This window comes from Phycodurus eques, chromosome 2, assembly GCF_024500275.1.
Source record: "Phycodurus eques isolate BA_2022a chromosome 2, UOR_Pequ_1.1, whole genome shotgun sequence".
Taxonomy (NCBI): Eukaryota; Metazoa; Chordata; class Actinopteri; order Syngnathiformes; family Syngnathidae; genus Phycodurus; species Phycodurus eques.
In genome coordinates this window covers 42,392,951-42,416,580 of record NC_084526.1, presented here as the reverse complement: position 1 = coordinate 42,416,580, position 23,630 = coordinate 42,392,951, and the positions used below count along the sequence as shown (strand labels likewise).

Here is a 23,630-nt window from a genome sequence, read left to right as displayed (position 1 = left end):
CATGTGTTCACTGCTAATCATATGAATTTTAATTTAACTAACTGCAAGCAGTCATTTTCATCTGATGACAAACATGCATGATCAGTAAAACCACTAGAACAGGGAAGTGAAAGTGCCAACAACAACACAGCCTTGCAAATTGGCAGCTGATGTGGACACCGTCTTTCCTGCTAATGCCAGTGTTTGTGCACCCCACAGGACTGCCGCATCTGTGCACGTTGCCAAGTGGTCCCCTGATGGAGAGTACTTCGCAACAGTTGGAAAGGTGGGCCAATAAATACCGTGACTTTGCAGAACAAAAGGACACAATATCTTTTTTTCACGCGTGCTCATGTTTATGTGCATGCAGGATGACTGTTTACTCAAAGTGTGGTATCCCACCACGGGCTGGCGTTCTGCAGTGGTAGTCCAGGACCCTTCAGATAAGAAACCAGCCGCTGTTCACTTCTCGTTTGTTTACCTGGCCCATCCCCGCTCGGTCACCGGTATATCTTGGAGGAAGACCAGCAAGTACATGCCAAAGTAAGAGAAAAACACACATTTAGAAAATTAAGTACTGTAATTCCTAATTGTCAAGTGCATTCTTCATGTTTATTTTAGGGGTTCCGTGTGCGATGTTTTGCTGACCTCCTGTGAGGATGGCGTGTGTAGGCTGTGGTCTGAGACCCTCCTTCCTGAGGACAGCTTGCTTGGGGGGCAAATATCGGAGAACACGCACTCTTTTAGCTCCAGTTTGCCAGGCTTAGCAGGCAATAAGGACAAGATCCAGCATGCTTTAGAGGTAACAAAATAGGCTAGTGTATCAGAACTAAACAGCAATAATTTATTGAAAGAAAGTGGGTTTTTTTTTTATATGCAGCCGACATTTAAATCTTTGCTATTTGATAAGATTTTGCTTCGTCTGAACAGTCTATTCACCACCTAAAGCATCTGCGTCGGGGAAGACGACGATCATCTGCTTTGGTAGCTCACAGTGAGCTGCTCCCCTCTCAGCTTGGCACACAGGACGCGCACACTCACCGCCACATTGCTCATCATGCCAACGCCTTGTGTCACTTCCACATCTCAGCCAGTATTAATCCCAACACAGGTAGCGTTTTCTCGTCTTCACCTTAAATCCATTTATAGGTCTATTCGTTACACCATGTGCTGTTATTTGTATTGATTTATTTTGTTTGTCTCAATGATTGAGCTGTCTCTGCTTCCTCTTTATTCCTTGTTTCCCCTCTCAGACATCCCATCAATGCTGGCAGACTCTGCACTCTTCAACGCAGATGATGGCACCGGGGCGGGAGGATTTGTGGTTCACTGGCTCAATAATAAAGACCTGAGCTTCACCTGCTCCATGGATCTTTTCATGCTACAGCTCCGCAGGTTCTCTGAACAGCAGCTAGACCATGCAACAGAAGACCCCCTGGACCCCGAAGGATCCCCTTTGAAGTTTGACTATGGTATGACCGGTGGACATCCTCATCCTCTTATGACACAAATTCAATGCATGTTTAGCTGGAGCACATGACTAAGCACTTTTTCTTTGGCTTTTTAGACCTGGATGAGATGTCTGAAAAAGCCTCATCTGAGCTTGGAGAGGAAGGTGAGCCGGTGGAGCAGGGAAGTACAAAGGCATCCTCGCCAGGATCCAGCTCTAGCTTGCCTTTGCCCTCAATGCTGCTAGAGAGGAAGCTGGAGATTCTAATCACAGAGTGGAATAAGAGTCCTGACATGCTGTTCACCATCCACCCGACCGACGGCTCTTTCCTTGTTTGGCATATAAAGTACTTGGATGAATTCAACCAGGGCATCTTCAGACAGGTTCAGGTAATCACAACATTAATGATATGATGAAAACATTGCAGTGTCCTGCTTGTATTGTCGCACAAATATAAGTGAATAGTATTTTCCCCTAAATATTAGCTTGCCTGCTTTAAGTAATGATTGCCGTGTCACATGCTCATTGAGGCATACGCTTACTGGTGATTATAGTGCGTCATATTGCCTCTCTTGTGAAGTTAAATAAGTATGTCATTTCTCAGTATGTAGTATAATACAAATATCTCTGTACATCGTACAGTGTACATTTAAATTAAATTTGATTATCTTTTTAAAGGCAGATGTATGATACAGCTCTTGCGTAGGCTCTCATTCGAGATGATCAAGTATAGACAGTATAATATAATGGCTGGTGAGCAATTATTATTCTTTGTGGTTTTCTTCTAAATTTCGCCACAGGTGTCCTTTTCCTCCCGTATCCCAGTGGCATTTCCTACAGGTGATGCCAACTCTCTGAGTAAAAACATCCTGATGTATGCCTGTACGTTGACCGAGAGGGAGAGTTCCAGGGCAGGCGAGCAGGGGAGGATGGTTCAAGATGTCTCTCACTCTGCCTCAGCCTCGACTGGCCTTGGTTCACTTGCCTTGGCCCCTTCTTATAACCCCAATCTTGGCATCAGTCCTGCTGTCATGATGGTCTCAAAGCATGTCGATGGATCGCTTAACCAGGTGTGTGAGGGTTCCGTAACCTTACTGAATGCATATCTTGAGGTGTGCTTTCATTGTTCCTGCGTAATCTCTTGCTGACTTTGTTTCCAGTGGGCTGTGACATTCGCTGAGCGCTCTGCATTCTCCAATGTATTGACCGTGTCCCACAAATTTCGCTATTGTGGCCACCGTTTCCATCTGAATGACCAAGCCTGTCACACAGTGCTGCCTCTGCTGCTCACGTCCTCACACCATAATGCACTTCTTACACCTCCCTCGGCTCCTGGCAGCATGGATGGAGAACAACCTCCTACCTTTCCCCTTCCAAAGGGACTTCCTAGGTCAGGAGCCAGGAAGAGGCATAATGCACTTGGCAGCACAAGAACCAGAAGACGTAGTGACAATAAAAGTCACAACTATCTCTCTTTTTTGATTTTCAGGAAGCAGCTTCGCAATGCAGCAACAAGGACCTTCCATGACCCCAATGCCATCTACAGTGAACTCATCCTGTGGCGAGTGGATCACATTGGACCCCTGTCATGCACTGGAGGCGTCTCTGAACTGGCTCGAATCAACTCTCTGCACACCTCTGCTTTTAGCAATGTTGCTTGGCTACCTTCACTTGTCCCCAGCTATGTACTAGGTAAACATAGCAAAGATGTTTACAATATTTCAAGATAACGTCAATGTTAACAAAAATAATAATAAATGACAGTGCAGCGATATTTTGTTTTACTTCTGAGAAGTAGTCATGCATTTGGTATTTATGAGTGCACAATATCTAGCATTCAAATAATCAAAGTCCTACAATATACAGTCCCCTGTATCATCTAAAAGGAAATAAACATATTGTCTTTATATATTCTACAGCCTTATAAAACACTCTTTTAATTTACTGTCTATCTATGTTTTTTGCCCTTCAGGAACGTACTGTAATAGTGCCAGTGCCTGCTTTGTGGCATCAGATGGTAAGAACCTTCGTCTCTATCAAGCTGTGGTGGATGCCAGAAAGCTACTAGATGAACTGTCAGATCCGGAAACATCTGTGAGTGGACACACACACACACACACACATGCCACGTGCGATGTGATAATCATAATAACTTGTCACATTTTTCCTATGTTTGAATTTGTGGACTAATTTATAGGGTGTTGTGTGTCAAGTTTGAAACCAAACAAAAAAATCTAAACAAAATACTCCTGTACATGAAATTAACACATTGGAATATAATTTTCACCAAAGCATAAATTAACATCATCAATATATTATACCAAAATATATTTTCCTTTTCACCACTTTTCCTTTTTTTTGTGTTATGATTCAGAAACTAGTTGGCGAAGTGTTCAACATTGTCAGCCAGCAGTCCACCGCCAGACCTGGCTGTATCATAGAGCTAGATGTCATTACAAACCAGGTGAAACGTTGCTCTTGCTCTATATTTCACATCTGCCTCCTAAGAAAAAAACCACAGAGCTTGAAATGCTAAAATTGTCTCCACATAATCCTATTTTCTATTTCCATGTGCAACACAGTGTGGTGCCAATACCCAGCTGCTGCATGTCTTCCAAGAGGACTTCATTCTCGGTTACAAACCTCAAAAGGAACCAGACACACACTCAACTGCTTTTCCATCTGGTGAAGGTGCGTTCCTCTATCTGATGTTAGTATTGAATATCGTAATACTTTCTACAAATTTGCAAACTAAAGTGCATCTGATTAGAAGATTATATACATAACACGTTTCTCTTAGCAGATTACCAACCTCCTCCATTTTCTGAGAAGTTTTTCCTGGTGGTGATAGAAAAGGATCTCAACAGGAACTCTGTGCTACAAATGTGGCACCTGCACCTCCAGTCTGTCCAGGCCTGCGTCGGTATGAGAGGGGCATCAGATATTTATTTTAACAAAAGTTTGTCTTGTTATGCTTTTCATGAAAATGTTTATCAGTCGTGGTGCTGCACTAACTGTCATATTTAACATACAGGTGTAGGCCAGCTTTAATTTAGATTTGTTTTTGTGTCCAGATGACCAGAACCAAGATTCTAGGTTCCAGAGCCAGTTAATGGTTCCCAATCAAGTTGTGAATGCTGACTCATCTCCAGAGACCTCCCCTATCAGGCCGCTTCCCCGCTCAGCCTCCACGGTCAACTTGCAGTCAGCCAGCAAACTCATCCTCAGTTCCAAACTGGTGTACAGCAAGCGACTAGACCTGCCCCACGGGGTAGAGGTGACCAGAGCCACACCGTCTGCTGGTCAGCTTGAGTATTATCCTTGCACACACACATCCACAATATCTTGTTTTTGCACCAATTAAAATAATGAAATTGCAAATCAGTGTTTGGCGAGTAATAATTTTGTTAATTTACCGGTTTTGTAAATGATTTACATGTCGAGATAATGTGGAGAGGCACTTCATGTAACTATGATTGATTACTATTTTTCTCATTCTTTCCTCCTTGTAATAGGCCATCTCAGTTCCTCCTCTATCTACCCTGTGTGCCTGGCTCCGTATCTGATTGTGACTACCTGCTCTGACTCTCGAGTGCGATTCTGGCGCTGTGCCGTAGAGGGTGATCACGGAGATAGTGACGGTGACCAGGACAAGCGGATGTACCGCTGGGAGCCGTGGGCTCTAATGAACGAGGAGGAAGACAACAACAGCGCTGTGTTTGTGTCGGGGAGGCCTGTTGCCGTGTCGTGCTCCTACATTGGTAGGCTGGCTGTGGCTTTTAAACAGCCACGTCAAGGACAGGTAAATTTTCCCTTTCAAGTCAATTGTTGCCTGTAGATGCAATTGCAATACAAACCCAAATGCGGTAAAGCTGTATAACCTAAATCAAGTCGATGATGGTTCCATGTATTCTGGTAAAAAATACTTTTTTCAGTAAAATAGTCATCAAACCATACGTACTACATGCATATCGTCGCTGTCGGGTGGAATCCTCGTATCTCCAAAATAAATACTTTTCAGGAAATCAATAAGACTCCATCAAACGTACATTTTCGCTCATTGTTGTCTTGAAAAAACATCCAGATATTCAATCTTGAGGCGACATAATGCCACACAGCTCCCCCAGAGTGAGAAACAGGCTTAGGTTTTACAAGAGAGTTAATGGATCTGTTCTCAAGTTATTTTCAACACTTTAAATCGGTTGATAAGACGTAAAAATAACAGGCGACGTGGGGACAGACCAATAGTATCGATTTGTGAAAAAATATTGAATTGACTATATTTGGACGTACAAGGTTTTCCGCCCAACAGCGAAAATATATATTGTAGCATTGAAATAATACAATAGCATTTCATTAAAAAGACAGAAGAAATATGTTGACCTAATATATAATACAACATTGATTATTGTTTTAATCATTTGGGGTGCATTTTCTTATTATTTTATTTTTGCAACAGATTTCTGGAAAAGAGTTCTCCATGCATGTGTCTATATATGAGTGTGAATCAACTGGTGGTTCAGAGTGGGTTTTGGAGCAAACGCTGCACTTGGAAGAGTTTAACAGACCCTCGTCAACCTTGGACCCAAGAGTCAGCGTGGACTCCAACCTCTTTGTTTACAGCCGGTCAGAAGAGCACTGCCTATTTCAGTTAGCGGCTGTACTGCTACCATTTGTCTCAAATATTAAAGAACATTTTGTTTCTTTACCAGATCGGACCTTTACATGAGCAGAGACCACAACTCACCCAACATCAAGCATTACGTCCACCTGGATTGGTTGTCAAAAGAAGATGGCTCTCACATCCTTACTGTGGGGGTTGGCTCCAACATTCTCATGTACGGTCGAATCTCTGGCATGGTCAATGAGCAGACAAGCAGCAAAGAGGGTGTGGCCGTCATCACCCTTCCTCTAGGGGGCAGTATCAAACAGGGGATCCGCTCTCGCTGGATCCTACTAAGGGCTGTGGATCTCCTGTCTTCTGTGGATGGCACCCCTTCTCTGCCGGTCTCACTCTCCTGGGTGAGGGATGGCATCTTGGTAGTGGGCATGGACTGTGAGATGCACGTGTATGCCCAGTGGCACCAGGACAAGAAGCCTGGTGAGGGAGAAGAGGGCAACCTGTCATCTGTAGACATTGCTGGAGGTCAAACCACAGCTTCTTCCTCAGTCTTTGAGGGGAGAGCCAGGTCTAAGAGTGTGTTTGAAGGGAGCACCGCAGTGGATGAGGCACTACGTGCCCCGGCAGGACTTCAAGAGGGTGGACTTTTTGAGGCAGCGCACTCCCTCTCGCCAACTCTACCGCAGTATCACCCCACCCAGCTGCTTGAGCTCATGGATTTGGGAAAGGTTCGTCGTGCCAAGGTGAGTCATACTCATCCTTGAGTACAGTGGTTCTCAAACCTTTTCGACCAAGTACCGCCTAAAACAAGACTCGGTTCTCCAAGTACCACTATAATGAGCGACATTAAAATACAGTCGCGTAGAGGGACTAAGTGTTCATCAAAAGTAAGTCAGATGTTTTGTTCCGAAAAGGTATAATTGTTATTGTAACCCACTGTAACATTGGGAAGTTTGAATATTAACACTGCATATAAATATGAGAAAAAAAACTACTACTTAAATAATTATTCAATAAATATTTTTTGTTCACCTAAAAGTTCAAAATTGCACCGCAATTGTCAAATAATGTTCATTCATAATTGCATGCAATCATGAAAGTGCATGGTTGTGATAGTCACAGAGAACGCTGTCCAGCTTTAACAAAATAGCAACCCTAGCATTACTAAACTAGCAGTTAGGACGGTAAACCTTTTAAAGCTGTAAAACCTTTCAAACGTAAATCATCAAGTATGTGTAAGTGGCCAATTTATAGTATTACCTATGTTTGTGTTTGTTATGTCTATTCTTTCACTATTTTTTTTGTGTACTGGTATTTGCTGATATTTTCAATTGTTACAGTACTGTATACAACCCCAATTCCAATGAAGTTGGGACGTTGTGTTAAACATAAATAAAAACAGAATACAATGATTTACAAATCATGCCCAACCTATATTTAATTGAATACACCACAAAGACAAGATATTTCATGTTCAATCTGATAAACTTCATTGTTTTTAGCAAACAATCATTAACTTGGAATTTTATGGCTGCTTTTCAAAAAAGCTGGGACAGGTGGCAAAAAAGACTGCGAAAGTTGAGTAATGCTCATCAAACACCTGTTTGGAACATCCCACAGGTGAACAGGCTCATTGGGAACAGGTGGGTGCCATGATTGGGTAGAAAAGGAGCTTCCCTGAATTGCTCAGACATTCACAAGCAATGATGGGGCGAGGTTAACCTCTTTGTGAACAAGTGCGTGAGAAAATAGTCCAGCAGTTTAAGGACAATGTTCCTCAACGTACAATTGCAAGGAATTTAGGCATTTCATCATCTACGGTCCATAATAATATCAAAAGGTTCAGAGAATCTGGAGAAATAACTGCATGTAAGCGGCAGGACCGAAAACACACATTGAATGCCCGTGACCTTCGATCCCTCAGGCGGCACTGCATCAAAAATCAATGTCAGTGATTACAGTTCGGCGCGACATCTGTAAGTGTAACTTGAAACTCTATTATGCAAAGCAAAAGCCATTTATCAAAAACACCCAGAAACGCCCCCAGCTTCTCTGGGCCCGAGCTCATCTAAGATGGACTGATGCAAAGTAGAAAAGTGTTCTGTGGTCCGACGAGTCCACATTTCAAATTGTTTTGGGAAATTGTGGCCGTCGTGTCCTCCGGGCCAAAGAGGAAAAGGACCATCCGGACTGTTATGGACGCAAAGTTCAAAAGCCAGCATCTGTGATGGTATGGGCTGTGTTAGTGCCAATGGCATGGGTAACTTACACATCTGTGAAGGCACCATTAATGCTGGAAGGTTACATACAGGTTTTGGAGAAACATATGCTGCCATCCAAGCAACGTCTTTTTCATGGACAGCCCTGCTTATTTCAGCAAGACAATGCCAAAGCACATTCTGCATGTGTTACAACAGCGTGGCTTCGTCGTAAAAGAGTGCGGGTACTAGATGCAAACTGTACCACTAATGCTACTTGTACCACACGTTGAGAACCACTGCTTCAGTGTATTTCATTCAAATTTGCTGTATACATTTGAAAAATCTTTCTGTCAGGCCATCCTCGCTCATTTGGTGAAGTGTATCGCTGGCGAGGTCGCTGTAGTGAGGGATGTGGAGGCCGGTGAGGGCGGAGCCAGGAGACATCTGTCCCGAACCATCAGTGTGACTGGCAGCACGGCAAAAGACACCATTGTGGCCGGTCGTGACGGAGGGAGAGATTACACCGAAATCAACTCCATCCCCCCGCTGCCTCTCTACGCGCTCATGTTGGCTGATGAAGATACTACTACCTTCAAGGGGACAGAGGAAGCTGTCAAAGGACCCAAAGTGGCCAATGGTGAGGCAGGGCACTTGTCTACTGAAGACCAGTACGCTGACCTCTTCCAGGTTTGTACACGACATAGTAGAACATGGTTTGTAATTCAAGATGTTGGCTGATTCCTTTCATATTCCGTGTTAACAGGTGCCAACAGTCACCACAGATGACTTTGTGAACTTCGCCACTGACAAACCAGAGAAGAAGTCTCGCGTTATCAACCTCTCGCAATACGGTCCTGCCTACTTTGGACCAGAGCATGCACAGGTATTAAGAAGCTGAGCTCACTTCAGACTGGGAAATTGAGCTCATTATGTAGACAATTTTTTTTTCATTACCTACTTTTTTTTTTTAATGTGCAGAAATTGAGGGGAGTTTAAATGCTTTAATGGTTAACGACATCATCAGAGTTACTTATGAGAAATAGTGTGATAAGATGGTGATAACCTCAAGCGTCATCACGACACATCCTTCACTCACACATACCTTGGGTCTTGTCTAGGTGTTGTCCAGTCACCTTATGCACTCCAGCCTCCCTGGACTAACCCGACTTGAGCAGATGTTCTTGGTGGCCCTGGCTGACACGGTGGCAACCACAAGCGCTGAGGTCACCAGTTCCACTGACCAACAATACACAGGTCAGAAATAGTGTCAATTGGCTGACATTATTGCTGTACGCCATGGAGTACATAACATATAATTGTGGTTATGTAATGTTTAGCTGGTGCAATGTTTTATATTTAGATAAAGGCAATGTAGACCACAAAATGTGGTCATTTATCCAAATGTCCATGAGAACTAATTTCCCCAGGACTTAAATGGTCATTGTTGCGACCGTCCGTACTGACTTGTGGAGAGAAAAACATTGTCCAATGTCCACGTGTTACCTGAAAAATACCATGAAAATAGGATCAGTTTTTCCAATAGTTACACATATTTCTTACTAGCTATGTTGTATTTTGACAGAACGTAATACCCTTGGTAAGAGATCATACTTTCCATTTTGTAAGATTTCTCTTGATTGTGTGTTCCTGAACATAGGTAATCTACAGCCATCAAACCTTTGCGATAAGTAACATTGTTTCTGCTGTTGCAGCTCTATGTAAACAGACAGCACTTTATCATTGTCTTTTTCTGTCATTTGTAATCCTGTTTATTTAGTCTTTTGAAGAGAAGACATTAGCAGGTTGTTCCAGCACAGTGAGGCTAAAAAGGTTCAGGGACGAGAATCAGAGTGACAGGAATGCATGAACTTTAGTGATACTACTAAAGGGCAGGGTTTTTTTTTTTTTTGTTAAATGGGGAGATGTCCTGAGCCAAGGAATAACAATGTCACAAGTTGACAACAACCTTGTGTGTTTGTAGGAGGCGAGGCTCTGGATGAGTGTGGACTTAGGTACCTGCTGGCCATGCGTCTTCATACTTGCCTGCTCACCTCTCTGCCCCCACTTTACCGCATGCAGCTTCTTCACCAGGGTAAAATATATAGTCATCTTTCCAGTTCATTTTATCCTGACAGTTTCTTTCATGCCACCATCACTCATCTTGTTGCGTTATCTATCCTTGATAGGTCTGTCAACATGCCACTTTGCCTGGGCCTTTCACTCTGAGGCAGAGGAGGAGCTGCTGAATATGATTCCAGCCATGCAGAGAGGTGACCTGCAGTGGTCTGAGCTCCGAGCGGTTGGTGTCGGTTGGTGGATACGTAACATCAACACCTTGCGGAAAATGGTGGAGAAGGTACCGAGAGGTCTGAATTCTAAGAGAAAATGTTACCGCAGGAGAAATGTGCCATTAAAAACCCTTGTGATTTGTTGTCACAAGTCTTAAATATTTTCAGTTAGCTTAAATAAGTGCTAAAATCCAAAATAACAAGTGGGGAACAGCCCTACAATTTAATTTACCTGTAGCACAGAACAGTTTTGAAATTCTTCAAGTCCCTTCTCTGTTGTTTAGGTTCCATGTAAAAGCTAAACAAAATGATTCAAAGTAACACGCTTTCATGTCAAATGTCGTTGTACTTGAAATATGTGAACTCACCTAAACCTAAATGAATTGTATGAGGGACCGAATTTGCTCAATCTTTTAGTTGAATGTGTTATTTATTCATGATTGTCTATCTATATTATCAGTTGGGCAAAGCGGCATTCCAGAGACACAATGACCCTTTAGATGCTGCACTCTTCTACCTGGCCATGAAGAAAAAGGCTGTCCTGTGGGGACTCTTCAGGTGGGTCTTTTAATTTTTCATGGAAAAAAAACTACATCTATATTTGTTGGATTCTTCTTTTGAAGTTAACCTGTTTCTCTCAGGTCCCAACATGACGAGAAGATGACTCAGTTCTTCAAGAATAATTTCACCGAAGACCGTTGGCGAAAGGCAGCTCTAAAAAATGCTTTCTCCCTGCTTGGAAAGCAGCGCTTTGAACAGTCGGCCGCCTTCTTCTTGCTGGCTGGATCACTCAAAGATGCGATAGAGGTGTGAACGACTCCCACATTTTTACACTCAATGTGTAGTTATAGCCCTATGCATTTGTCATTTCTGAGCAGCAAATTTCACACATATATCTATATATGGATGACTAAAAATAGAGATTGTTGTCGCTAAAATAACTGATTATTCTGCAGCGCTAAGCCAAATGATATCGATACGATGCGGTAAATGTGCACATATTCTGTGGCCAAGGTTTAACATACCATATAGTCAAAACATAGCAACAAAAAAGAAATGTTTTTACACACCTAAACTTACATTCAAGCTGTATTTTTAACCTGCCTTCCTTATCCCATCTACTGTTTTGCGGTGTGTAGGTGTTGATGGAAAAGATGGAGGATCTCCAGTTAGCCATGATAGTCGCGAGGCTGTATGAAGCTGACTTTGAGAACTCATCCACCTGCCAAGGCCTCCTTTATGAGAAGGTTCTTGGTTGTAACAGGGACGGAAGTCGTTACCACTGTTCGAGACTTCACCCTGACCCGTTCCTGCGCAGCATAGCGTACTGGATATTGAAGGATTACACCCAAGCCTTGGACACACTTTTAGAGCGAATCCCCAAAGATGATGACGATAACCGCGGTTAGTTGGTTTGAAACATTGATTAAATCGCTAGTCTCATTAACAGAGCTTTTTTAGCTTTTTGTCGCTCCCTTACTTTTTTTGCCTTCTGTCTTAGATGTGATGGTCAAATCTTGCAACCCCGTGGTTTTCAGTTTCTACAACTATCTAAGAACTCACCCGCTCATCATCCGGCGGCACTTTGCGAGTTCAGAGGGTAGAGCCGCCACTGTGGGTCTCACTGCAGAAAAGAGCAGTGCAGATGAGATCAACCTTATAGAGCGCAAATTGTTCTTCACCACAGCAAATGCACACTTCAAGGTGGGCTCACTTATCTCGTGGCAATGGCTTTAATCACTCACCCCATTCCACTTCCTCTGATATCGGCAGGAACTTGAACTTTCCTTGACTATTTCAAATTGTAAATCTGATAAATGCACATTAGAAAGCATTAGACGGAGGCTAAGTAACAATTATTCACACTAGTTATTTCAATTGCATTTTATACCTACAGGTTGGCTGTCCAGTTCTTGCCCTGGAGGTTCTCTCCAAAATCCCCAAAGTTAGCAAGAAATCAGGCTCATCTCCCCTCAGCAAGGCTTCATCCAAGGCCAACGTAAACTCAACCCAGCCACTGGAACGGAGCGTAGGTCTGGACTGGGCTTCACCTGCTCCCCCTGCATGGGGAGGAAATGAAAGTGCCGGCCGCGTGGACTGGAGCCAACCCGTGGCCAAGTTGGAGGACGATGAGCTCAAGCTCGACTGGGGGGAGGACAAGGAAGATGATGAAGACGACGACGAGGATTGTCTAACTATGAAGAAACTTGAAATTGAGATGAAAGTGGAGGGAACTTTTGAATCTAAGATGCAGAGAGATGACTCGCAGGTTGGACAAGTTCTTTTAAACCGTTAATAAGATTCTGTATCTGTAACAGTGTGCAGGTCTGGCAGTAAAATATGTCTCATTTTGACTCATTTAAATGTTCTTAATGCTCTATGCAATGACTGGAAGCATAGAGATTGATTCGGTTGGAGTAGAGCAAAGCTGGGACATTTTCGAACTGGAGTATGGATTTGATGGCTGAGTTTGAAGTTTAGTGCCTCATCTCTTAAAATATGTTACTCACAACTGGCACAGTTCACAATTATGAAAACGAAAGACGTTTCTCATGTGGATGATGGAATACAATAAAGCTGTATCACTTAATCTATAGATCTGAAAACCTAACTTTAGGCACTAGTAGAGCTTTGTATAATGCGCCATGGTGAACAAAAAAATAATGATTGCATTTGTTTTCGTTTTAGGGTGAATCTGAGGTGGATGTGATAGCGGAGCAGCTGAAGTTCCGTGCTTGTCTAAAAATTCTAATGACAGAGCTGCGGACACTAGCCACAGGCTTCGAGGTGGATGGAGGCAAACTTCGTTTTCAGCTCTACAGCTGGCTAGAAAAGGAGATCGCAGCCATGCATAACATCTGCAACTACAAGGTAAAATATTGCACATTTTTCTTGTAATCTATAAAACCATTCATTTTAAACATGTTTTTTTTTTTTGTATCAACATTCAGGTAGATGGGAAGGGGCAAGAGTCAGAGGCAGACCACTGGGCAGACCGAGCAGCTTCAGTGGATATATCGGATGACACGTTGGAGAGAATGGACGCTTGTGCCTATGAGCGTCACCAAATGGAGCGGCGGCGTCTTCAGGCTAAGCAGCAGCATTCAGAGAGGCGCAAGGCTTGGCTGAGGAAGAACCAGGCTCTGCTCAGGGTCTTCCTCTCTTACTGCAGCCTCCATGGAGCCAAGGGAGGAGGAGTCACCTCTGTACGCATGGAGCTCCTGTTCCTTCTGCAGGAGAGCCAACAGGTAGCCACATAAGCATCATAATATCCGTGGATTAGGTAGCTCATGAATATACAAGTCGTCGGTCGGATATATATATATTTATTTTTTTTTGCTTTAACTTGGGAGCGTGAACTTGAGATACGTGCACTGTATGGTGGCAGTGACTCAGCTCACTTGACAAAAAGCATCACTTTGTCCAATGGAATTAGTAAAAAGTCTTTTTAAAAAAAAAAAAAAAAAAAAAAAAAAAAAAAAAAAGTCATCAAGTTGTTTACTGCCAAGAAGTTTACTGTCAAACTAAACGTAAAACAAAGCACATTACATAGAACATATAGTAGGAAACATTAGCATCTATGTGGCAGTGTTTAAACCCTTTAAGCCACGGATATTTGAACACAAACGTAAAGATACTTACAGGCTATTACTACTCCTGAGGAGTTGTGACGTCGTCTCCTGTCTCCTTTTGTATCTTTTCAACTGCCCCCAGGTGACCAGAATGAGCAGCACAATCTTAACATTCTTAAGAGTTCTTTTTATGTATTTAATTGTCATTACTGCATGTTTTTATAAGCTATAATTCTAGTATGGTTAGAGTGCTCAATCAAAAACAAAATAACATTTTTATTTTTTTTTGGGGGGGGGGGAGCCTGGAATGGAATATTTGCATTCCATTCACTTCAGTGGGGAAAGATGATTTGAGATGCGAGTGTTTTGGTTTGACAAGGAACATAAAAAAAATCTCGAGGCACCACTGTATTTGAAACTTGATGCCTTTCAATGTTTTGGGTGCGGTAAATCCACATATTATGTTCCCTTTTTAGGAGATCACAGTGAAGCAGCTGCAGTCCCCCCTCCCTCTGCCAACCACCTTGCCTCTCCTCTCGGCCTGCGTTGCCCCCACCAAAACGGTCATAGCCAATCCTGTGCTTCATCTCAGCAACCACATTCACGATATCCTGCACACCATCACCCTCATGGAGGCTCCGCCGCATCCAGATGTCACAGATGACCGAGTCAGGACTCAATTCTTATCACAGAGTCTTTCACTGTCATTTGCATGAGTTGATTGAAATGCAGAAAAGTGAAGCGTGTTTCTCTCCCGCAGGTAAATGCCCTGCACACACTGGCAGCATCGCTGTCTGCTTGCATCTATCAGGCACTGTGTGACAGCCATAGTTACAGGTACTCTGTCACTCTTCCTCTCATGGATTTTAATGTATGCTAGAATATTTTATTGGCATCTTCAGTCAATGTTGTAGTTGAAACAGGGCCTTTATGAACACAAATCATATTTCCAATTCTGTTGATGGGTGATGGGAGATAAAAACAATGCTGCCACTCAGTCAAAAGAAGATACCATTAACAAGGAATTGATTGCAATGATTGTCTTCACTCCAGGAGAAAACTCAAACCTTTTGATTGACTTTGCAGCAGCCAGACAGAGGCCAACCAGTTTACTGGAATGGTGTACCAGGGCTTGTTGCTCAGTGAGAGGAAACGACTCCGCACAGAAAGCATAGAGGAACATATCACTCCCAACTCGGCTCCTGCTCATTGGCCAGGTAATAAATAAGTTCTGCACTCGATTGAGCAATGAATCCATTATTATTTGTTTTTGAAAGAATGACTTTTCTTTTGTCTATGTTTAACGTTTGTGCTAATGAGTTTGGAGTTCACTTGAGTTATCGCAATAGAAATAAAAGGTGTGTTGTTGTTCTTTTTCTGGAAGCCCCTCTGAATATAAAAACAATGGCCTATAGGAGAGCATCGACAACATGATATCGAGAGAATATGAAAAGCAGAGGAAGCAGTGCAAAGCAGGAAGTCTGTGTTTATGCGTATAGGCAGATGGTGTTCTCTAATAGGGGCATCATGGCCTCTGGGAAGGCAACAGAAAGACCGACCCTGCGCATTATGCTAATGCTTTGTAAATTGACTTTATATCGTGCAGAGACTGCATCTTTGCTCTTTTATCTGATGATATTTAGTAATGTTATGCATGTGTGTTCCGTTTCTCCAGGTGTGTCGTCCCTGATTTCTCTGTTGACGTCTGCCAGGGAGGAGGACCAGCCGAGACTCAACGTGCTGCTGTGCGAGGCAGTCATGGCTGTTTATCTAGCCTTGCTCATCCATGGCTTGGGCACTCACAACAGCAACGAACTCTTCCGCCTTGCCGCACATCCTCTCAACAACCGCATGTGGGCCGCTGTCTTTGGAGGAGGAGCCAAAGTCATCCTTAAGCCAAAGAGGCCTGATGCCCCACCAGGTATAGTTATGGTTTTGTTTATTGCATTCTGTAATTCCATTTAGTCTGAGTTTCTTCACCTGTTTCTACTCTTTCAACCCCTCGCTCCATCTTGTTGTCATTATGTCCTCCGTCGTAATCCTTCTCTGATAAGATGCCATGGCAAAAAAAAACTTCCACTCAGCCCCGACGTCCTCCCCGAGATGCTGTTGTAGATGTGTCGTGTCTTGTATGAGTGTGCACTCTGCCCTGTGTCCCAGTGCCAGCTGATTTTGAGGCAGCCAGGCCAGAGGAGTCTCAGGAGTCACGCAGACCTGAGCAGGGCAGCCTCACCCAAACCCCCAAACCCATTGCCTATGAAACCCAGTGTCCCAAACAGTGCCCTCCTCTCGTTTCAAGGGGAGGTGGGCCAGGCACTGTGGCACAAGCAACTAAGACCAGCTGTGAGTAACCAGTTGGTGGATTGCACTTCTGGTTTGCAGGATTGAAGTGCATGTTAGATGTACAGGTTTGCACTCTTGCTGATGACGCCCCCCCCCCCCCCCCCCCCCTTCTTTTTGTTGTGTGGTTAACACTGAATGTCTGTTAGAAACAGCCGTATGTGGTTTGAAGTGGGTTTTTTGAGAAGCCAGTGGCATATTTCTGTGTTTGTGTGCAGTGTACGTGTGTTTTTGTTGTACTGCATGCGTGTGCAACTCATGCTGTCATTCCTGTTGTGCCACTGAAGCAACAGTTGGGGCAATCAAGGAAGGTGCACAAGCCCGAGCTGAACCCCCACTGGCTAATTCTGAGGCTAAGGCTACACCAGGTACATCATGTGGGGTTGTTAGAGTTATGAAGCACTGGACCAAAAACTCTTCAAATAGCCTTTATTAATTAGTGTTCACAGTTTGATGTTAACAGTATATGATAGTCAGTGTGTGTGCCAGTACCTTGAACGTTATTAGATGTAATGATGTCATTGTAGACTAGCAATGTTTTCAACCAGTTGCCTGAAATTCGCACACCTCAGTGCTCTGATTGTGTTTTGTGGACGCAGAAGATACAGGTTGGCATTTGGACTCCAAAAGTGGGAGATAGCAGCAAGTGGAGACGAGCGTTTGAAGAACTGAGGCAGAGTAGTGAGGTTCTTAACATCCAACCGGTTCAGAGGAATCGTTTCAATGAATGGTAAAATTCATTTTGAGCACAGTTAACACTGTTTCACAAACGCACAGCCACAAGCATTTGACTTGGTTATCCTAAGAAAATTATACAGGCACCAGTTTCATCATCATTTGAGTTCCTCAACAAAGACACCATCATCAATGATGTGTCCGTCTGTATTTGTGTGATGCACTGCATTAGTTTCACTAATCCAGTAGTGGGTGTAGTATCTGTGAGTCTAAATGCACTACACTGCTTTGTGGTGATGTCTGGTGCAATGCCAGTGATGGTCCTGCAGGATAATAGTGGAGGTTTGTGCATATCCTAGTGAATGTGTCCTGAATGTCTGTACAGTGCTTTTTTTGCACAAATTTCCAGTTGGTCGTGTACTCTGCTGTGTTCGGGGTGTGGATGCAATTCACTCCATCATGTATTTCTGGATATTTTCAGTGATGCAAAGTTTCAGCTCCTCCTTATCCAGCATTTTGCTGACTGAAGCAAACTGATACTTTAAAAGTCTAAAAGATGCTGTGTGTCTGTCTTGTCCACCAGTGGTGCCCCCTCAGCCCGCAGCTGAGGATGGGGACCGATACAGGCGCAGATTTAATATGAGGATGCTGGTGCCTGGACGTCCTGTGAAAGAGACGCCAGCCGCCCCACCGCCGCTTCCCACAGAGAGACCCACTTACAGGGAGAAATTCATTCCTCCAGAGCTGAGCATGTGGGACTATTTTGTGGCCAAAGTAAAGCATTAGCTGCATTTTACACATTTGGAACCCATTAATAAAATTTGGTTATTCTAATTGCATTGCACTTGGCAGTGCAATAAAACAAAATGTTTGCATCATCTAATTTCCACCCCAACTAATGAAATGTGATTTTAGTGACTTGTGTTCTTGTGCCCCGCTCACATCCATTTTTCCCCCCCTCAGCCCTTCCTGCCGTTGTCAGACAGCAATGCTTTGTGCGACTCGGATGAAAGTGGAGCAGAGGATGACGAAGATGATGATGACGCCTTCCTTTCGGATACGCAGATGACTGAGCACTCTGAGCCCAACTCCTACAGGTGGGCTGTGCTTGTTTTCTAGCCCATCATTTGGAAGGCTGTGCGTTTGGTTTTAACAGTCCTGCATGTTGCCTGTTTCACACCTTAGCTGGGCTCTGATCCGCTTGGTCATGGTGAAACTGTTTCACCACAGCATTAAGAACTTCCTCCCTATCACTGGCCTTGACTTTGCAGGTACAAATGCACACAAGCAGGTTACTCTTCATAAAGTGTCGAATATTTATCTCAATAAATTGAAGTATATGTTTTGCTGCTTATGCTATAGACTTGCCAGTCACTTCGCCTTTCACAAACGCTGTATTGAAGACTCTCCAAAACTGGGAACATATTTTATTGGAGACGATGAATAAATTTGATGGTCCGCCCCCCAACTACATCAACACTTACCCTACCGACTTAAGCGCTGGAGGCGGTCCTGCCATACTGCGACACAAGGCCATGTTGGAGCCAGACAACACACCTTTCAAGTAAGACTTACACTAAATCAATCACTTTGACACACTTTGACCTCGGGGCAAACCGTAACCATAAACATCAGGAAGGTAACACCTGTGCCAGCATGTGATTTAGAGATCCCTTTACAGCAGAGGGTAATATCTGTGTTGTTTTGCACATTTTCCCTAAAGGAAATACTTGACATAATGTTCATTTGTAAGAAAATAACTGTTAAGTTGTTCCATTAACATCATTTTAGTTAAGTCAGTGCATTTGTTTATCTTATCTATCTTGACCATATTACATGTGGTTCTTGTTTATTTTGGGTTGTATACAAGGAATTAGACTAAATAACTAATTATTGTTTTAGCTCGCTCATGCAACCAAATCCCATTTCTATACACAGTATGAGGGATGCTATTGAACCGTAGAATTCATAAAGTCTGATATGTTAAACCTTTCTTGTCTTTCAGGACAAAGAATCACCAGTCTTTTCCAGCCCGACGCCTGTGGCATTACCTGGTCAAACAGGAAGTTCTTCAGGAGACCTTAATTCGTTACATCTTTACCAAGAAAAGGAAGCAGAGCGAGGTCAGCAGCTCACATGCTTTTGCACTGTTTGTTTGTTTGTTTTGTTCTTATTATTTGTATGTAAAGTCAAGAGGACAATAAAAAAAAAAATTGAGGCCACTCACATAGCCCTTTAACTGTAACACCTTACTTTCCCAGAAACTATCACAATTAAAGATATCGTTGTTGTTGTTGTTTTTTATGCAGTAGATATGATTATATTACAGCATAATTATTTAAGAGCAAGTAACTTTTAATTCTCGAGAATATTGAAGTTTGGCATTGAAATGTAAAACAATAGATAAAATAGCTAATATCTAACTAAATGATATAAATAAAATATACACAGGCTCTGTTCACAAAAGTTGCACTTAAACAAATAAGCATTTGGAACAGAGGTGCAGGCTAGTGTTGCGCTCAAGACCACAGTATGCTATGTCTGCTTTCCACGTCACAGATTCCCCCCCCCCCCCCCCCCCCCCCCCTCCTCAAATGGCCGTGGTGCACTGATGTGACCTTTTTTTATAGGCGCACCGTTGAGAAATTAGGTCGCACGTGTGACCAAGTTGGTCACAATTTAGAGCTTTGTCAAAGGCGGGAAAAGTTGTTTCTGAGCCCCCTGCGCAATGACCGGCGGCCGCGCCGGGTCTCAGAGGCCGCCTGGCCCCCAAAAAGTGCCTCTCTGCTGCCCGTGAGAGTGTGCGCAACCAGGAGATAAAGCAGTATTTGACAGGGGGAAAAAATGAAAACTTAGCTCCTAGGACACACAACAAGGCAACAGCTCAGTGACAAAATTTAAAATGTAATAAAAATGTAGATGTACATAAATATAAAAATACTACATAAATAAAGAAATATTTTATTCGCGTCATTAGTTATTGCCAATGTTAATTCTGCATCTTTGTTAGTTTCACATATTCAGTTTGCAGCATGTTTTGTTTTCCTCCTGTAACTACTGTCAGACTTTTAGAAAGAAAGGCTGATAGTATGTGTAATAAATGTCATGTCTCCTTGATCTATTACTTAATTGTAATTGAGTATACTGAGAATTATTTCAGGTAGATGCCGATGCTTAGATCCCAAATAGCAGGCACTAAATTGCATGTTCACTCGCTCTAACATATTATGCGCGCCATTGGCAATAGGCATAAAAGTGGTGGAGACCGGCGTAGTTTAAAGATGGTTTTGTGCTTTAGGTAGTTCGAATGGTTCTTTACCATGGATCCCTCTGGGAGAGCGCCACAAGTGCAAAAGTTAGAAGGGATGGAATTGAAAGTGTTAGTGCAAGAGAAACAACCATATTACTTACTTTATTTACTCCTTACATAATTGCTTCCTTACATCTACCTTTTGGACATGCGAGTTACCGATGTAAAATCGCCCATCGCAATTCATCTCAGGTTTGATAAAGCACATTGTACGTGCAAGATTGATCTGTTTGGATATACTCTTCCCAAAAGACGCAGAACACACTATGCTGCGAATTATTTGCATTAGGTAGACTTTTGGTAATCCTGAGCGTGCCAGTAAATACGCTTCCACATCTGTTTGCGTGAGCAATCAACTTTCCGACCCGTGTTTCACGCGCAAACCGTTAGTAAAGCAGGCCGTGAGCATTTATCTGTTGATGTTGTTGCTGTCATTGCTTGGACTTCTTAGACATCTTCAAGTACATGACAGTTAAAGAACTTTTGTGTTGTCTGGAACTGCTCATTACAGTGTGGTTACCAAACTAAGCAGGAAGTATCAGATAAATGTTCCACAGTGCACATTCATGCATGTTGATGAGGTGGCCTCATCACAGAATACATAAATCCTATCAGCCCTTATTTGATTTTGATTTTTCATTCCATGTTTTATTTTCCCGTGTGTGTGCATGTGTTTTGTGCTGTGTTATGTTGTGTTGGTGTGTTTTGTGCCTTTTTTGTTGGTGGTGTGTAGTGTGTAGACAACCATATGGACCATGTAAGGCAAAACTGCATAGCTGGAGCTAACGGTCTCAACAAGGTAGTATTACCTAGTATCGCCAGGCTGGTTCCGTTTGTCCCTCTTGACTGTTTGCGGTAGTCCCTGCACAGCTAAGCTTGAAGGAGCAGCGTTTAAAAAAAAAAAAAAAAACAAAACATATATTTAACGATCGACTGCTTGTGGTCAGTGTCTCCTCTCCAGCTTGGCTTGATAGTGACTGCTCCCACAGTTATTCAAGCATACGATCTAGTCGAGGCTAATCTTTACTCCCCGCAGGGATCTCTATGCTTTCCACTGTCGTAACCTCACATCCATTCCCTACCGGTGACAGTCACAGATGGATGTCCTTCTGTTTCTCACTCTTTTGGAGGCAACAGCATTAAAGCATCCTTCTAAACCACACGCCGCACACAATATAAATACTAACTTGCATGCTCACTGTCATAGCTGTGGTTGATTTGCAACAGTCACTTCTCACTATCAGTGCACCTCTGATACTTTAGTCAGATCTTTCTCAAACTACTCGTGTTTTGTGAACTCGGCTCTTTTGCTGCTTTCACATGACGTGTGGTTACAATATACTGTATGTCCCGATGACTGAAACTGAGTGGCTTTCTCCATCATACTTTTTAATTAACTGTGTGTTAAAACAAAATGTTGGCCGTGTAACCCGCTTTTGTGTGCTTCCCTGATGTATCCAGGTGGAGGCAGATCTCGGCTATCCAGGAGGCAAGGCAAAAATCATTCACAAAGAGTCGGACATAATAATGGCCTTTGCGATCAATAAGGTAAAATGTGCGACTGGGTGACTTTATTGATTCTTAATTTTTTATATAGGGAAAGTACTGTATGCCATAAAGTCACCACCGCTCCCAGCTCTATGAGGCCTATTTGATGAGACGTCATTGTCAATCATTATGGCGCGTTACGATTGAGATTCAAGAAGGGATAAATAATGTGCTTGATTTGATCTTGACCGTGTGAGTCATTTGATATCAGTCAAAAGCAAACGGGTTTTGGTTTGATATAGGATGTAAGTCCTGAATGGTTAGAAGATGACAGTTACAGAGATGCAAAGGAGCCTGTGCAGTACAGAGCAATCTGACATCTGATCTCATCCACCGCAGACATTTTGGGTCAGATTTAATCATTTTTCAATCCGGCCGTACATGTACAACAAGAATAGCCCGCTAAGTTTGCCTATAGAGCTAACAAGAATCCACCATTGACACCATTGACCATCAAGTAATTCTAAAACCTGGCACTACTCTTTTTCCCTTCATATGCTTTTGACAATCTATCTCGGAAACGAGAGAACCCCCTTAATTGTCTGATTCTCTCCATCCTTGTCTCTCCCCAACCTGCTCAAACTCTTTCCTAGGCTAACTCTAATGAAATAGTGTTGGCCTCCACCCATGATGTCCAGGAAGTGGATGTGTCTACACTAGTGGCTGTTCAACCCTACACCTGGATTGGAGAGGACTTTGATAAGGAGTCACGCAGGTCTAATTGATCATGATGTTTCTTTAAAACTGCTTGGTAATGTGAGAATTGTAAAAAGTACACCTTGTCTCTACAGCTCTGATGACATCGACTGCCGATCATCTCACACGAACATTGCCCAGGCCAGCTCTGGTCCTTTTGCGCCGCCACAGTTGCCCGTCTCTGCATCCATGCCGTGGCTGGGCAGTGGGCAAACCAGCATGGGAGCCAGCGTGGTACAGGCTCATGCATGCATACACAACCATTCTTTTTCTTACCTTATCCACACTCACATTCCCAGCTATGAACCTCATGCACATAATTTTGGACTTGAAGACGCCAGAGTACACACAGAAAACCCACTGAGTACCAGGAGGACATGACAAGTGCATGCAAAGAAAGGGATGCGGATTAAAAGCTCATTCACTGCCAGCCTTCCCAGTTAACATGGATATTTGACTTCTAAAGCCGTCCAAAAATTACTATTAAGACACAGTAGTTATACTAATGCGCCTTAGCTGTTCTTCTGGTTCGATGAATCGTCTTACTTGCGAGGGCAAAGAGCGTACTAATGGACCTTAAGCTCGATATCAGGGATATGGACAAAATACTAAAAGGGCTCATCGTGTCTATGGCCAGTGCACATTTTCTGAGGAGTTTGTATTTTCAATTCTTATCAATGTGGAGCAAAACGTAGACGTGCCGCCTAAACAGCTGGCCTGCTGAGTCTATGGAGGCTGATACAGGGAGCGAGTGTGTTTGCATGGCTGAGATGGACACAGAAACACAGATAGCGGCCGCTCTCACAGCCGTGTGCCCAAGGTGCAACTTTGCGTCACATTTAAATACGGCCTGGGTTCTCCTCGTTCCAGCCGTGTTGATAAATGTGTGCCGTATGATGGACATTGCGAGATGGAACAAAGGTTTTGTTTCAACCTACACCGGCGTCATG

The 23,630-nt window shown here is 43.2% G+C and overlaps 1 protein-coding gene across 9 annotated transcripts in view; it reads left to right on the top strand.

The window, feature by feature from the left end:
* dmxl2 (Dmx-like 2) overlaps window positions 1-23,630 on the top strand; it is a 40,861-nt gene that overhangs the window by 9,210 nt on the left and 8,021 nt on the right. For 3 of the 9 annotated variants that reach the window (XM_061670857.1, XM_061670855.1, XM_061670862.1), the window contains exons 6-48: window positions 199-265; window positions 350-522; window positions 601-781; window positions 910-1,090; window positions 1,233-1,451; window positions 1,547-1,818; window positions 2,230-2,499; window positions 2,590-2,819; window positions 2,919-3,121; window positions 3,402-3,523; window positions 3,804-3,893; window positions 4,012-4,120; window positions 4,230-4,352; window positions 4,504-4,731; window positions 4,945-5,231; window positions 5,889-6,055; window positions 6,142-6,793; window positions 8,606-8,938; window positions 9,015-9,134; window positions 9,370-9,505; window positions 10,233-10,343; window positions 10,438-10,607; window positions 11,000-11,097; window positions 11,181-11,346; window positions 11,679-11,943; window positions 12,041-12,243; window positions 12,437-12,808; window positions 13,228-13,410; window positions 13,491-13,787; window positions 14,588-14,779; window positions 14,872-14,948; window positions 15,198-15,328; window positions 15,787-16,032; window positions 16,739-16,819; window positions 17,710-17,900; window positions 18,090-18,223; window positions 18,312-18,397; window positions 18,489-18,690; window positions 19,132-19,249; window positions 21,170-21,235; window positions 21,898-21,984; window positions 22,578-22,699; window positions 22,776-22,914. In XM_061670857.1, the coding sequence (XP_061526841.1) occupies window positions 199-265; window positions 350-522; window positions 601-781; window positions 910-1,090; window positions 1,233-1,451; window positions 1,547-1,818; window positions 2,230-2,499; window positions 2,590-2,819; window positions 2,919-3,121; window positions 3,402-3,523; window positions 3,804-3,893; window positions 4,012-4,120; window positions 4,230-4,352; window positions 4,504-4,731; window positions 4,945-5,231; window positions 5,889-6,055; window positions 6,142-6,793; window positions 8,606-8,938; window positions 9,015-9,134; window positions 9,370-9,505; window positions 10,233-10,343; window positions 10,438-10,607; window positions 11,000-11,097; window positions 11,181-11,346; window positions 11,679-11,943; window positions 12,041-12,243; window positions 12,437-12,808; window positions 13,228-13,410; window positions 13,491-13,787; window positions 14,588-14,779; window positions 14,872-14,948; window positions 15,198-15,328; window positions 15,787-16,032; window positions 16,739-16,819; window positions 17,710-17,900; window positions 18,090-18,223; window positions 18,312-18,397; window positions 18,489-18,690; window positions 19,132-19,249; window positions 21,170-21,235; window positions 21,898-21,984; window positions 22,578-22,699; window positions 22,776-22,914 (7,900 nt within the window). Of the gene's footprint in view, window positions 1-198; window positions 266-349; window positions 523-600; window positions 782-909; window positions 1,091-1,232; window positions 1,452-1,546; window positions 1,819-2,229; window positions 2,500-2,589; window positions 2,820-2,918; window positions 3,122-3,401; window positions 3,524-3,803; window positions 3,894-4,011; window positions 4,121-4,229; window positions 4,353-4,503; window positions 4,732-4,944; window positions 5,232-5,888; window positions 6,056-6,141; window positions 6,794-8,605; window positions 8,939-9,014; window positions 9,135-9,369; window positions 9,506-10,232; window positions 10,344-10,437; window positions 10,608-10,999; window positions 11,098-11,180; window positions 11,347-11,678; window positions 11,944-12,040; window positions 12,244-12,436; window positions 12,809-13,227; window positions 13,411-13,490; window positions 13,788-14,587; window positions 14,780-14,871; window positions 14,949-15,197; window positions 15,329-15,786; window positions 16,033-16,271; window positions 16,455-16,738; window positions 16,820-17,709; window positions 17,901-18,089; window positions 18,224-18,311; window positions 18,398-18,488; window positions 18,691-19,131; window positions 19,250-21,169; window positions 21,236-21,897; window positions 21,985-22,577; window positions 22,700-22,775; window positions 22,915-23,630 lie in introns of all 9 variants that reach the window. The other 6 variants (XM_061670863.1, XM_061670856.1, XM_061670860.1 and 3 more) reach the window with 6 other exon arrangements.